The following is a 16,704-nucleotide window of genomic DNA, read 5'->3' as shown; positions in this document are numbered from 1 at the left end:
AAAAATGAAAGCTAGTTTCTGAAAACAGCCCATGGAGGGAATTCCTTCATTTTCAAATTTTCATTTTAATATTTAGCTTAACAGAGTTTTTGTGCATGGACCTTACAGCCTGGCCGAATGCAACTTTGCCTCTGAGTTGCCCATACTGGGGACAACACAGCAACTCCAATCAACTAACAAAGACTCTTCTTGAGGTGTTACAGGTATATTGTCTGGATTCTCAAGTCATGCTGGAAGTATTAGTATGTATGTATTCTGTATATTCAGGATTACTGCAATAATAGAACACAATACATTTCTGTATCTACCTAGAAGCCAGTCCATTAGTCACCAAAAGAAGTGACATTCCAAGAAGGACTTGGATTTTGAAGAGAAAGCTGTCATGCTTCTAAGTCAAGCACTACTTGACTTTCTCACTACCAAAGCTAACAGAGAAGATATATGACTCTTGAGCAGATTCTACAGTCATCTCCAACAACTAGCATTTTTCTCCCCTTTTTTCCTCTGTATAAAGTGCATTCTTGTATCACAGGTATAGCTGGGAGCACATTGAGAGCTAAGAATTTCTTATATTATCAAAAAGCTGCTCTACAGGTATTGCACTTACGACAACCAGCTTCATCTGTATCATCTGAGCAATCTCTAGCCCCATCACATCTCCAGTCTGCAGGAATACAGCGACCATTTCCACAGCGAAACTGCCCACCTCCACATCCTGTGGTAAAACAAAGTAACAAGCAGGTTAGCAGTGCCAGTTAATCAAAGCAGACACCAAAGTGCATTCCTATCAAATTGCTGTTCTGTTCATGACTACAACACAGAAATGGAAGAATGTTATGTTAGTACAAAAATAAAAATAACTACATGAAAAAGAATTGGGCCAATGCTCTATACACCCAGTCAAAAAGGAAAAGAAAATAAATAGCTGTAAATCTGTTGTGAATAATTTTAATACACTCACTTATTATGCAAAGAAAAATTGTAAATAAAAAAAAGTCTCAGAAGAGCACCTGTACTATAGGAACCTATTTAATGGAGATATTTCCATTTTAAATTCACAGACAGTAGAGACTTATATAAAGGTAGGGGATCATTTTCCACATGATTTCTACAGGCTAAACTTACTAAACATGCAGATCTCCTCAAAGCCTGCGAGGATAATAATTATCCCCTCTGCACCCACTATCAATTCAAGCTGGGGAAGCTGGGGAATATAAAGATAGAGCACAGTTTTATCTTGTTGGATGACAAGTTGGGCAAGAGGCAGCAAACCAACCGTATCCTGGCTAACAGGGCAAGGGGAGCGATCCATCCCTCTGCTCTGTGCTGGCGAGATTTCACCTGGAGTACTGCGTCCAGATGCAGAGTCCTCCTTATCAGAGAGACATAGACTTGCTGCAGTACATCCAGAGGAGGGCCACAAGAATGATCCAAGGGATGGAACAGTTTCCCCATGAGGACAGACTGAAAGAGCTGGTGCTGTTCAGCTTGGAGAAGTGTCTGGGGAGACCTGAGAGCGGCTTTTAATTATCTAAAGGGGGGCTATAAAAAAGAAGCAGACAGACTCTTTAGCATGGTCTGCTGTGATAGGACAAGGGGAAATGGTTTCAAGCTAAAAGACAGGAGATTCAGACTGGATATAAGGAAGTTTGGGAGTTTTGTTTCTTTGTTTGTTTTGCAATAATTGTAGTGAAGCACTGGAACAGGTTGCCCAGAGATGAGGGGTATGCCCCATCTTTGGAGACACTCAATGTCAGGCTGGATAGGACTCTGAGCAACCTGATTTAGTGTAGGTGTCCCTGTTCACTGCAAAGGAGTTGGATTAGGTGACCTTAAAAGGTCCCTTCCAACTCAATTCTATAATTCTGTGTGAAAATCTTGTTTTAGAAGCCATGTATTGGTGAACTGCTTGGAAGTATAAAAGACCTCCATTCTGTTTTGTTTTTATAATGCCCTAACCTTTGAAGTCTTTCCTCTAAAGCATAGGAAAGCATGTCAACATTTAAATAGCAAATAATTTTAAAAGAAATTAAGCTTTTAGACATTTATGACTGATCAAAAGCTAGCCTGCTGTCATTCTATCCCACTTGACCTACTAAGGATTAAGAACTGATTAAAGAAACATTCATTCCCAGGTGTAAATGCAGCTGGATCAGGCATTTATTAGACTAATCTAACAAAATCTTCAGTCCTGCAACAGAGAGAAAAATGCACTGTTTATGGCCTTTCATTGTGACTACAGCCTCATAAAAAACGAGCGAACAGTTTTATAGGTCCCCAGAACAATGAGCTATAACATAATTAGGCTCAACAGCGCTCTGTTTCATGTTAGTCTGTTGTCAGCACTTTGGAGCAGGGAACTCTGGAGGGGAAAAAAAAAAAAAGGCAGCAGCAAAGCCCAACTCTGTAGGAAAAAAAAAACTGTTTCCTGGTTTAGCCACTAATCATAGGATAAAAGTACATCTTTCAATTATTCTGAATGATTTGCCCACAGAAGATAACCTCAGTATATTTGAACACCACCACCTACTTTTTGAATTTGTGATGACATAAATAACACGCTACCCTAACTTTTATGTAAAACCAGGCATATCAACACAGTCACATAAACACATCCAAGTGATGTATTCCTAAGGGATATAGGCAAGCTACTTTATGCAAGGAATGTTCAAATCTGATTGTCTGGTAGTGACATCCTGATTTATAATGTATCCTGCAAATGGTCAAAAATCTCACTTGGATAAATGGTGGTACAGGGTGGTACAGGAATACGTTCACCCAAATACCTTCTATAGTCTAATGCACGATGGTGGTTGGTGGTGCAGGTCTGGGGTTGGTGGTGCAGGTCTCTTATCAACTACCTTTAAAACACAACAACCTCCCTTGCAAAAATGCCCTGAAAGAATGTACAAGTTCACTCTGGAATCCCAGGCCCTCTCACTGAATTTTGCCCTCCAAAGCAACATTTCCATACGAGATTAGCAGTTAAAACTCTAATAAACACAACACCTAAAACACCACATCTCTGTTGGAACTACTACAAAAAAGCATAAACTAAATTTGCTCATATATTTGACATATATTGACACTCAAAACCACAGGAATATTAGTAGTCACTTACTTAAAAAGAAGTTACAATACAGAATTAAATCCATATCCACAAGTGGAGTTTCTAGTGAAAAAGATAATTACAAACAAGCAAGTAATTACACCAGAATTTGTATATTATTTGTAAAGAATAACTGGGAAAAAATTTTCAAGTATTACATACAACCCCTAATTCAATTTGCTTATCTTGTACTAAGTTCTTATATTTAATCACATCCTTATAGTCATATAAATGAGGAGATAACACTGATAAACTTTTCAGAAAGCATTATAAACATAGCTGCCTTCATATAGTATGAGAAATGGTAACTGAATGTTAAACAGAAAATCTGCAAAGCACGCAGTTCTCCTACACTGTAATTCCTCACAGAATTACAGTTTAAGTTGGTCACACCTACGTACAGTAAGTCCTGTATCAATGTCTGTTTATACAATTCTTCAGCAGATCTGTTATAATTCATTTAATTATGGCATTAGCCTTTTCAAATGTTATCTTCTGTGCTTTCTTTCTGCAGACACACAGCTCTGATGCACCTTCACAAAAATACAAAACCATCTGACACTTCATGTACCACTGTTTTATAATATCTTTGTAACAAAGAAAATTGCACAGTAAATAATGACATCAATGCATTAAATAGCCAGCCTTTGAAACTAACAGAGAAGAAGTAAAGGTGAAAAGTTGTTCTGAAACTCATAACCAAGGCTCTAAAAAGCCTGCGTTTCATCTATCTCTGATCAAAAATTGTTTTTTTTAACAAAGAAAGTAAACGGGGGGAAAATGAACTACAAAATCTATTACTACCAATATTCAGCAGAAATATCCAGGATAAAATAAAATTAACCATGTCAACAGTAAGAGCAATATCCATGTTTGTTCCTACAGACAACTACAGAGACTATTTACTCTAAAATTGAATGTCCTCATTCTGCTAGTAACAGATACCTGAAAATTAAGAGATTTGAACAACCGCGGTTTAGCCGCTATGACTTCAGCTATCTGTTTTAATTGACATACAGTGCTCACACTGAATAGTGACAATCTGCAGAAGCATACAGAGTCCAAAAGGACTGCTTCCACTGTTTCAGTCTACGCGAGGTGGGCCTGCAGCACCTGGCTCAGCAGGGAACTGTCAGAAGACAAGGGGCATCTGCTTGTTTTCTGCCATTATCTGAAGCCCTGATTCACTGAAGGATTAGTAATAAGCAATTTTTTTAAAAAATTTTGCTTTCCATAAGAAAGTTTTTTATAAAAATAGCAAGGCAGCTCATAAATCAGACACTGCCAAAAAAAATTAATACTAATGAGGTAATTTCCATAGAAATTCTGATTTACTCTGACAGATGCTGATAAAACCAGACACCTCTTTCAGGCAAACACAATTCTGTCAGCATGATTCCTGCAGGAAATAACCAAGGAGTTTAAAAACAAGCAGTAAACCAATTAAAGCTTAAAGCTTTACTGCCGTGCTTAAAATTTACTAACAGAAAAGTACCTAGGAGACTTTTGAAAGTTCAACATTCAGATAGGATCAATTTTTTTGTTTCACTTTATTTTTACTATAATTCATTTTTTTGTCTTCTGACTCTGACAGACTAAAAAAATACATGACAGGCTTTACGAGTCACACCAGAACATATAAATAGGTCCTTCTGAAAGTAATTTCTGCTATTCATTTCCATGGTAACTACAACAGATATTCAGCTACAAAACACAATTCATCAACATAGTCACCACCATTAGCTCTGCATTTTCACTGGTGATGAACAACTGCCTGTATGCCATTCTTGTCAGAATCTGCACCAGCAGAGACGACCCGCTGTCACAGTAACCATTGCTGAAACACACTACCCATTACCTAACTCTGCTCACATCCACTGTTTGGTCTCCATAAATATTCAGCAAGCGTTGATGAATGTCAGTGGGTGCCATTCTTTCCAGATGGAGAAATTCAATCACACACCTTTGCTCCACGCACATTTCCACGTCTGACATCATACTGTCAGACTGTCCCTTTGCTCCATCAGTTGCACTGCAACAAAATGTAATGGAATATTGGCAGGAAGGTTTAACCTCTACTGCCATACCAATAAATCTGCCTCTGACACTGTGGGCTAACATATTAAAATAGTAGGCAGTACTTTCAGAGCAGCCCTCCAATAAGGAATTCACGGACATTAACAGTAAGAATTTTGAAAGGTAAGTATCTATTTCAATTGTTCAATATTCAGGAAAAAACACCAAGGAAAGAGTATGATATTATCTTTAACACAAACCAGTCTGGTACCAAAACATGAAAATCAAAGATCAGAATTCTCACTGAAAAAATATATCCCAAGAGCACAACTCCTAACCTTCTCGTTACACTTAACAACCTATGGGCTTATGCTACTTTTGTCACTGCTTCTTCTGTGCTTCTTTGTGCCTGGGATCCATTCATGAGTGGATGTTTAACATCCAGAATTTGCTCAGTTAAAAACATGAAGGCTAACACTCCAGGCCCTGGCTAAGCCACTTGGTCAAAGAGTACGTCAGGTAGTCATTTTCCCTGGAAAGAAAGAAATGTAATAGTAACTTTGTCATAGCAAAGACAGGACAAAACACTAATAAAAATACAATATTAGCCTTTCAATTTGTGATGAAACATGTATGTATTGCTGAACAACAGAAATAGTGCAATATAAACTCTATTACTCAATTAACTACAATTAACTTTGCGCTCTGCAACAACCAGTGCATAAGAATGAAGTTAAACCACTGCCAAAGACAAACCCCACTGCCACCAGATGTTGGTAGCCAATCTTCAAACCACTACTGGATGTTGTTCCATGTCACATTAAGTCGTATGGAACTTCATCAGGAGAAAGAGATGTTAATAGCTTCAGACATTTCACAGCATAATGGCTCTAATTCATAGGACTACCCTTATGCCCACTCAATTTTATTTGTGCTTCATTTGCTCCAACATGTTTGTGTTAAAGTAATTGAGAACTAAAAAACTTAAATTCAATCCTTTTTTTTTTTTTTTTTACTATTATTAAAAGTAGAATTTAAATAATTTTTTTGACTCATAATGGAAACAATACTGTTGTACAACTCTGCAAGTTACACTTGTCTCCTTTCAGTTGCTCTCTAGGCTGTTAGCCTTTTCCAATTCTTTTCAAGCATTTCTCTATCTTCCTTTTCAACGTTGTTTTCAGCTTTTGACTCCACGTGTTTTGAATCAACTACATCATCCTCAGATTTTTAAGGCATCATGACTGTTTGACTACATAGAATAGACCAAAAGAAATCACTAGCTCTTTCTTCCCCACATTCACAATATCTTGGGAACTGCTAGTATCTCTTTTAACAGTTAAGCTGGAATGAAAGACTTAAGTTAATGTAGAACATATTAAACTCAGAATAGATTGCACCACTCAAACTGTCTACTCAGAAGTGCAACTTACATTGCTGTGATGACTTTACATTTCAGGAATCGTCTTTCACAACTTTTTTAATGTTTTAAAAGACCAACATCCTTCAAGGCAGTAATTTCTTCCTTTGAACCGTTCTGTCTTAATACATCAGCATTTCATTTAAAAAATAATTTAGAAGTGCTAACAAACAGCATTACAAGCCTCTCTGTATAAATCTTACAACACAAAAGTAAGTGACAGGTTCTCTTTTCTTTCTGCCTTCCAACAAAGAATATTCTTTGTTCCTATTCAGCCCCCAAACAGAAAAAGCACCCCGTCAGCTCACTGGTGGCCTTGCAGGTAAAGTCCTGGAGATGCAGCTTTCATACACTTTGATGTCAGATTTTTGCCTAGCCTAATTACGCTTCAAACAGCCTGATGTTTTGGAATGCTCAGGGAGGTGAAGTTGAACGTCTGCAAATTCCAGCTCTGTTCCCCCACACCAAGGAAGAAAAAATAAAATTCATAATTCGACAAAGACCTTTGCTTATTTTTGTAAAACACTCTAGGATACCAAAAAGTAGTTTTTTGCTAGCAATTACAATAGGAGAATAAACAAAGATTAAGCTACAAAGTAGAATGGAGTCAAATTTCTGCTATATTTCACACCACTGCCTTAAGATAGTATTTATTTATTTTTGTCCTTATATTCTCTTCAAGTAGCATTAATATTTAATACAAACTATTCAGATTTAGAAATTGAGTACTCAGATTACATGAGTATCCACAGGCATTGCTGAAAGTAGTGCAAGAATTATCTTTGATCGTGAAGGCCACACAGCATCAAACATCTTTTGCCTACGTGTCCATAAAGACTACCATGTTAAAGAAATAATGGATAGCATCAAAGAAAATACAGTACAAAATTAGTCTGCATTCAATTCACGTAACTGGAATATTTCTGTATATAAAACTCTGAGGACTGAACTTAAAGCAAAAGATCTGTTTTTCTGCTAACAGTAACTGCACAGAAGTTTGACTCCCAAATCCTGATCGTATAGATTCTTCAAAATATAGCAGAAACCCACTAACAATAATAAATTAGCTGGGTTTTTTTTTGTTTGTTTCTTTGTTTGTTTTTACAAAATAACAGAAAATTATACTTCCAACCCATCTCTTCCTAGGAATCCACTCATATTCTAACATTACTGGATTATAAATAGAACTTATAAGGAGGGTAGGCAGAATGGAAACAGAAGGAAAACTTTAGTTTTTGTTTATTTTCTTCCATAAAGCTCACTGGACAAGCAGAGTCCTGTTCTATCTCGGATGAGCTAAATATTCCATACTCACAGGAGCAGAACTTGGGAACAACCCATGTTGTGAGCTCAGTGGAATGTTCAGTATCAGAAGCTGTTATAAATGAAGCTTGCTTGTGGGAGTATATCCCAATGACTGCTTTTTAAAGTATTATTCACTGATTCACAACAACAAACACCTTAAAATTGAAGAACAAAAGTGGAAATTTTGTCCTTCACTGTGGACTTCAAAATATGATGTTTCACTATCGTAAGAGGTATGGTTTCCATTTCAAAATCAGTTGCCAAAAAGCACTGTTCTGTCAGTGCAAAAAAAAATGAATTCTGGAGATAGCAGTCTCTTCTGTAAAACAGTAATGCCATTTTATATATAAGAAGAAATAATAAAGTTACACTACTAAATTCTGCATTCTAAAAGTATATTCTGTGCTTTGTCTGCACACTCTTGCACATACACTTGTCAACTATAATGTTTGCTAAAACTAAGGCATCAAAACTCATTTTGCTCACATGCAAACTCTTTTAAGAATACTTAAAATTAGCGTATTCTATATCAAACTATTTGCTTTCAGTTAGTACAGTTATAAAACGACTATAGATTCATTTTTGCTAATGCGTCAACAAAGCCAGGAATTAAAGAAATTCAGTATTTTTATCTACTGAAACTAAGCAGGAAAGCTTTCCTGCGAGGAAGAAAAAGTTTCAAGTCTCCTGCAAGCATCAAGTTCAAAGTAATGACACTGTAAATGCCTCCTAGCAACGTTAAAGATATTCGTAATCCTCATCCTCTCTACCTTATTTTAGCTTTTTTAATTGAAAAAGTAATGAATGTAAACAGCCTGATAGAAAACAGAAAACCTAATTTTATTTTCTCAAGTACAAAGCTGAACAATACAGAGAACAAGCTCTGAATTTTCTGGGAAGTCCCATGCAGTCCTCGTGGGAAAAATAAATTGTCTGTTTAAGGTTTGATATTCAGAACAAAATAATCGTGGTCTCTGCAGTATCACTTTATAACTACTCATTTGGGGGAAAAAAATAAAACAAAGAAACGCAGTAGGTTTAAATTATTCACAACATAAATGTAAAAAACAAAACAAAACAAAAACAAACAGAAAAACAAACTTTAAATTTAAAATCATGACAGCTTCTTTACTATACATGCCCACACCACATATCACTGCCATCCTACAGTACTGTAAGCAAATTCATAGAAACAGCAATGTCTTTATAACCTACATTCAACTCATTCACTATTTAAAAAGCAATAAATAAATTCTCAGGATCTTTGTAGTCTTAAAACAAGGCAGAAATAAGAAACAATCTCCTTAAGCAAGAGCTAATTCTAATAGACAGGATGTGATACTCCTTTCCACTGACAGTATTTCTTACACTGAACAGTGTTCTTCCTCCAGTTTAAGTCACTGTTACATTTCCCACATTTCTGTGATGTCTGATTCTCAGTTATTAATTCTTATTTGACACTTTTTTTAACCTGACTGCGTACGAAGTATTTGCATTGGTGAGACTAACAAAAATTATTTGTAGTCCTCTCCTGGAGAGTTATTAACTGTCTGGCCAAATTCAAAGAAATTAGTATTTGTGGTACTGAAATACTAATTTTTTGAATTTGGCCAGACAGTTAATATTAGCCTCCACTTGAAATACAAAAATGTATTTCAAGTACATTACATGTAAAGAACACGTTCTGCCCTAAATTGGATAACCTTAACCAGTTGGCCCGACATTAGCTGTCTTAATCCACATATAATTCAATTGTGATGGTGTTAGGTGGGTAAGTGAAGCAAGCAGTATGATCCCTAGGGAAGCACACTTCAGAGCTCTCCTAAATCCCAGAAGTTTATTTTTAATGAATGGCACATTAAATATGCAAAAATCTGTTCTAATTGACCAAATGACACGATGAGGAAGAAGAACAAGCAAGCACAGGAGAAGTAAAAGGCACCCCCAATTACTCACAGAAGGAAGCATCCCAAGCATTTCTGTAAGAATGGACCTTGCTAATGGCCCCGAGGGCTGCTGTAGAATAACAATTGGGAAACCAGGGGGTGATAAGGAGGGGGAGAAGATAGCCAAATGAGAAAGACCTTCAAGAATAGGAAGTATTTACAGCTACACAGTGCAAGGAAAATAGAGAGGGAAAAGAAAAAAAAGTGTTCAAACAATTTAAGAGAGAACATGTATACAGTATATGTCACTGAGAAAATCTGACAGATGCAGTAGCAGATGTTAAAATCACCTTCTCATGGAGCTGTTTCCATACTGAGAGCCTGAATTGTTTTTTAAATAAATTTTTCAACCAATGTGTTGTTTGTTCTCAAAATTAAACCTCACGCTGAGATGGTGAGCTGCATTCATTTCAGTCGTGCTCTCCTGAAAGCTGATGAGTCACTACAGTATAAGGAATCTGCCTCAGTAATAGCCTGACAACCTGGCTTGTGACAATGAAATCAGGCCATTTGTATTTTCTCTTACGCACTGCTGTTAAGACTGAAAATTGCTATGCAATATACAACACTTCACCAAATCATAAACTTTACTGGCATATTATACCATAAGTTATTAAATGAAAAATGAAACTTGTCATTAGAAAAATGAACTATTTCCCCTTGAGATAATAAATACAGTAAGCATACAGATCAAAAGCTATTTTTTTCTTTTCACCACAGAACCTATATTCCTAACAAAATTCTTCACAACTTAAGTAGTATCATCCTACCTATTGGGTCTCTTGAATAAAAAAAAGACACGTTAATCTGCATCCCAAAGCTTCACGGGGTACCCAATCATCATTTTGAATACAGAAATAGTCATTGTGATTTGCTGAAGACTAAATACATGAGAATATTTTCAGAAAAACAGAACCGAAATGTCTATGCAGAATAGATACATCGTATGCTACAAGCATGTAATGTGCACAGACGTGATAATGCTGCTTACTGCTGTCAAGGACAACTAGAGATGTTGCTTCTGATGCACTGGCAATTGCTACGTTTCTCCCTCACTGTGAAGTAATGCAATTTCAGCTAGCAACTAATAGTTACAGCCAGTCACTCCCTATCAAGCTTCTTGAAAAATAAATTCCTCGAGAAAAGAAGGACCATCTGAACTAGAGCAGTTACATTGTCCAATATACTCTCACAGAATGCAATTTTATCTTAACAGACTTGAAAATCAGTGACAAGAATTAAATCATTTTTAAATGTGGCTTTTTTCATAAAAATATTTTCACTAGAATAGTAATACTAATAAACATCTCAAAGTAAAAAGTCAAAATCCTCGAGTTCATCAAAAGCAGATAAATACAGTAAATCTATCTTATCATATGTGACCACAAATAACAGAAAAGGCATCGCTTCTCTCCCAAGTTTCACAGTGGTAGCAGAACACAGCACAGAATCACAGAATGGCTGGGGTTGGAAGGGACCTTGCAGCCCACCCAGTCGTCCCCCTCCCGCTGCAGGCTGGTTGCCCCCTACCCGCTCAGGCTGCCCACGGCCCCATCCAACCTGGCCTTGAGCACCTCCAGGGATGGGGCACCCACAGCTCCTCTGGGCAGCTGTGCCAGGGCCTCACTGCCCTCTGCATAACAAATTTCCTCCTAGTATTTAATCTAAATCACCCCTCTGTTAGTTTAAAGCCATTCCCCCTTGTCCTCTCACTACAGTCTTCTGAAAAAGGGCTCCTCTCCAGCTTTTCCATAAGCCCCCTGAAGATATTGGGAGGACACTTTAAAGTCTGCCTGGAGCCTTCTGTTCACGAGGCTGAACAATCCCAGCTCTCTCAGCCTTTCTTCATAGGAGAAGTGCTACAACCCTCTGAGTTTGCATATACATTGGCAATCTTTATATCATAAATAATCCCTTCCTCATAGCAGTAGCTCCCATCAGTCTTCCCAAACGCATGCTAGGAAGAGGGCCCAAGGTGGTCAAAAAGTCAGCATCTCTATGAAGAACACATAATGGCTGAGATTTTCCCTCAGTAGGGCAATAACTGGGGGTGCCTCTCTCCCCCTCTCTGCTACCTCAAGAAATTTCTTGGGATTTAAGTGTCTGAGAATTCTCAACTCTATGGAAAAAGTTGAGTAGGCCAACAAGTTAGAAAGTATTGCACATCTAAAAAGAGAGCACTTTACTGCTAAAGCATTCAGGAAACCAAATGAAACAGAATGGTATCTGTTATCTAACAGGTAATAAGATCTTAGTATGGAAAAAGTACTTCGGCAAGATCAGAGCTTTCTCTGCACTCTTAGTTATTACTTCACTAAATTTCTCTATTTGTCTTTTTGTTTTTCCTCTAATTTGAAGAGATGCCCACATTTCTAAAGAATTTTGAGTTCAGTTTTAAAGTTTTGTTTTTTTTTAATATTTGTACTATAAGATAATCATTTCAAAGTGCCTCCTGCAGCTGGCTGGTTAGAAGTTCAAAACTGCAAAATTAATGAAGACTAATAATATCATTTCTATATTTTCACTGTTAAATTGCCTTTTTTTTTTTCCCAATTGTCTGCAATTACAGTACAAATCTCACGAAACACCACCACTTCTACTCCACTTGCCAAAGAAGCCTGGCTGTCATTGCTGCATCCTTTGCTCAGGCAAAGCTCCCAGCAAGGCAGATGGCAAGCTGGCCCCACAAGGCGACGGCAAGATTGAGCTCTGTCTGAGACTATTCAGATCTCCCTCTTGGTTCAGCCAACTGCAGTTTGTCAAGGCTCAGATTATTAACTAAGTAGGCTCAGTTTAATTACACTACTAAATATCTTTCACATACTGCAGAGCTAACAAAAGGAATTTTAGTACTTTGGTACATTTACAGAATATTAGAAACTAAAATTCACTTCTGGTGAGAGTCATCAGGCTTTAAAGTGCATTCTGTGGCTGACTTCATTCATACACAGAAGAGAAAAACTGCAAAGCTAACAGAACAGCTCTTGTACAGGTATGCAAGACACCACAAACTGTCGCTAGTTTCAGACACCAACTACAGTTCATTTGTTTCAAGTGAAATGGTTTAGAAACCTGCTGTATCTCTCAGTAGTAAAAATCAGGTTTATTAATTCAGCTAGAAGACCAATAAAATTGCTGCAGCATTCCAAGTGCCTGGTTATCGTCCAACTCATTTATTGTACTGCAGGTTTAGAACAACCCTACAATCTTGTTCAAAAGTGAACACGTGAGCAGTCCCATTCAAGTCAAGCCATCTGTTTACACTAGACAACTTTTCAAAAGAGTTTCCAGCAATGCTAACTATTGCAGCCCTGATGGGACCATTCTTCTAACTAGCATGCTAGCCAACCATTTCCTAAATTCCCTTACAGTAGCATTAAGCAGTGACTGCATGGCCAACTGAGCCAACCCACTGACTCACTACCATAGACAAAGGGTCTCTTTTTTCCCCTTTCCAAAACCACTCTTTCTTCCACTTCATGCTGAGGTTCGCTTGCTTTTCCAGCCTCTAGTGACTACCAGACTTTTCTCTGCATTGTCCTAATTCACTAAGCCATCAAGAAAATACCCAATTCACCAGAACTGGTTTAGTTTTCCATCAGATTTGTACATGAAAGTCACTCACTGAGGTCTGATAGAAGTACTAACAAAGTAAGCAGGAACACAGGCAGTAACACAGGAACATGTCATTGCAAGAGGGAGAAGAACAGTCTCCTGCTCCCAGTAGCAGTAGCTGTTAAATTGGCTTATCAGCTCTGTAAAACCATACCCCTAGGTGACATGGTATGAGAGGGCCTAAATACCCCTAAGTGGGGCATCCCAATACTGGTGATTGATGTGAAGTTGCAGCCGACTTCCTGCTTCTGGACGGGCATGTGGAGGACTACTTATCCATGCAGGCACTTCAATTCTGCAAACCCTATGCTCCTACAAACTAAACTAAACCAAATCAAACTCCCCGGTATGCATATCTGAGTGGTTTCCAAAGATGAAACCCATCACCTAGATTGCAAATGTGAATATAGCATTTCCTGGGATATCTTAAGTACTACACGTCTTTGTTTTTAGTAAAGACACCACAGAACTTAACTAAAAACCCCATCCCTCACCTTGTTCTACAAAAGCGTGAGCCTACAGTCATCAGCCACAGAAGTCCCTGTTGCAATGGACTCTTTCTTGGACTCTACACAACAGGATATGGCATCAAGACCTGCCTGCATAAGAAAATAATTGGACAAACAGAGTGCTGACTTACAGTGTCTTCTGCTAAAGATCTGACTTCTTGAGTGCAAAACAAAGGTAATTTATTCACATTAAAAGCTTAAAATATAACAGAGCATAAAGGAAGAACAATTTCAGTTAACTCTTTTATGCCATTTTATTAATCCCCAGCAAACTCTGTAACAGTGATCCTTAGATCTCTAATCCACTTCAAGCATTGCAAAACAAAGAAAACATTAAAAGGCTCAAAACTAACAGTAAAAGCTTATAGAACCCGCTAGAAGCAACCCATTCCATTAAACATTTCTATGCTTACTCATTAAACTTCATTTTCTTCAACTGTTCTAAAAATGTGCTGAGTTCAGGGAACATAAAAAAAAAAAACAACAGTTAATAGAACATTACCATAAGAAAGTAGACTTCAAAGTGGATCTCAAGCAATAATAAGCTATTAAAAGAGATGTTTACTCTTCACCGAATCCTATTTTCCATCTCGAAGATCAGTACAACTCAGGGGTATTTTCCTTGAAATCAATGAAGCTGCACTGGCTCGACTGAGAAGAGCCCTTAATTTTTCTTCATCTAAAACAGTTTAAGATATTTTATGAACAAAGTACAGTTATTGAATTATATGCAGAAGCACTTTAAAGTAATTTGAAAAGAAACTGACTTCTATTTGCCACACTCAGTGTAAACTATTAAAAACACACCAACAAATTATCTGATTATTGTAGCTAATTAACTACAGTGACCTAGCATAAAAACATCAACTTCTCTTTATGTACACGTCAATCTGTAGATCATTAATTAGAAGAGACCTTTAATGTTTCTCCATCAATGACACCTTCACATCCAAAGTGCTATATGACTTCCCTACTTATTAAACAAGTCTCTAGAATAGGAGAAACAAACACTCCAAAAAAAATGTGATCGCTCAGAAGATTCAAAGTGTCATGATATATCTGTCCATCCAAAATGTTTTCACAAGGTCTCAGATAGAACAAGGTTTGTAGGAAGACTGAATTGCATTTAATCCAATATCCCCAACTGCTATAATGTCCAATTACTGCGTAATTAAGAATATGAGTGTTAAGCAAGAAAAGTCTTGACAAACGAACCCCCAGTTTACATACTAAATACTGAGAAGTTAAAAGCAAACATCACTGTACTTCAATATGACAATAATCTAACACTGCAAGATGGCAAGGGGGAAAAGCACCAAAAACTCTTACTGATTCATATCAATCCAGGAAGGCCAAAAAGAAAATTAATAAGCTTTAATGAAATTGCATTCTACCTTTCCCCCAAATGAATCTTTGCTCATTTCCTGCAAAACACATGGAAAGTAAATCTGGATTAAAGTGGATTTCATTGCTCAAATTTCCAATCAGCTCAATATATGAAAGAAGATTTTGGTTTGTCTTACAGGGAAATTGAAGCAACACATGCATCATACATTTACCTTAACTAAAATACTCCTTAGATGCTCTGCCTCTATGCCTCAACTTCTGTAGCTTAATTATTTACTGTAACTCTAGCATTTGGCATAGAACCTAAATCTAACCAGGTGTCAGCCTATTACTGCCTTCAATTTTTAACTAAAATTTTGGGGGTTGTCCCATTCTTCACTTTAGCTGATTACTTAGCAAATTCCTGCTATGCTTTGCTGAACAGTATACAGAAAGAGTAAATTATTAAGAAAAGTCAAGATATGTATTAAAAGAAGGCTACTCATTAAAAAGAGCCTTAAAAAAAAAAAAAAAAAAGACTGTCAGAGCACAGAACTACAACTCATTAATTAAAATGCCAGAAGATTACAATATGTTTTATCAAGATACACATTCAAATTTTCAGCCCTCAGGAAAACATAAGTTCAGATCTAGTCAGACACCAAGCTTTGCTCCTGATTTTTTTGCAAGCACATCACCAAGAGAAACCAAAAAAACAACCCTAGTGCAGGAATATAAAGAATGCTGCAACCAGAGATCATTTACAATACCTATTAAACAGTACATAAGGTTTGCACTGGCATAGTCATTTTCTTTGCCATCCTTTCTTCCTCCTCATTACTCCCAAATTCTTAGTCCCTGAGGAAAGCCTCATTCAAGGTCTTTTAACAGTGGGTCTTGGCAGGGACATAATCTCACAGACAAGCTGTTCTGTCACAGAAACATACACTGTGCCATACAACGGTGTACCAGCAGTGGCTCTGGCTTGTCGCCTACAGCAATGTCATTATATATCATCTTACAGACATCAAACAGATTTGAATCAAGATAGTGTCTGTAAACACACTGAATTATTAATCTGGAGATTGAATTCTTACAAAACTAAATGGAAAAGCATGTTTCTCCAAGCTATTCTTCTCCCTGCTTGGATTTACCATACATGTTCTATGCATCACTGGCCTCACTTCATGCAACCATTCTTTGTGATTGATATCACACTATATAGATTTGGTCTTAAAACAGGTCTTCATTCCCATAGACAAATGAAGATCTTTTAGCAACAACAAATTTTAAGTCTGAGCTGTATTTAAACCAACAATTTCTCATTGGAGATTTAAGATGTAAATCAAATGTGATGCACAACCTTCATGTAATGGCAAAGCTGTGCAAATCACATCTTGATAAGATGTCTAGATTACAGGTAACTGGTTTTCTTTAAAAAAAAAAAAAGTTTTTAAA

General features: G+C 37.1%; 1 protein-coding gene across 1 annotated transcript in view; it reads right to left on the bottom strand.

Moving 5' to 3' along the window:
- LRP2 (LDL receptor related protein 2) overlaps positions 1–13,671 on the bottom strand; it is an 87,607-nt gene extending 73,936 nt beyond the window's left edge. The window contains 2 exon segments of the mRNA XM_019617387.1: positions 608–715; positions 13,566–13,671. Coding sequence (XP_019472932.1) covers positions 608–715; positions 13,566–13,671 — 214 coding nt within the window.
- Positions 13,672–16,704: the final 3,033 nt, after the last annotated feature.

This window comes from Meleagris gallopavo, chromosome 7 (genome assembly GCF_000146605.3).
Source record: "Meleagris gallopavo isolate NT-WF06-2002-E0010 breed Aviagen turkey brand Nicholas breeding stock chromosome 7, Turkey_5.1, whole genome shotgun sequence".
Lineage (NCBI taxonomy): Eukaryota > Metazoa > Chordata > Aves > Galliformes > Phasianidae > Meleagris > Meleagris gallopavo.
Note: the sequence above shows the minus strand (reverse complement) of the source record. Positions and strands in the feature narration are given on the sequence as shown.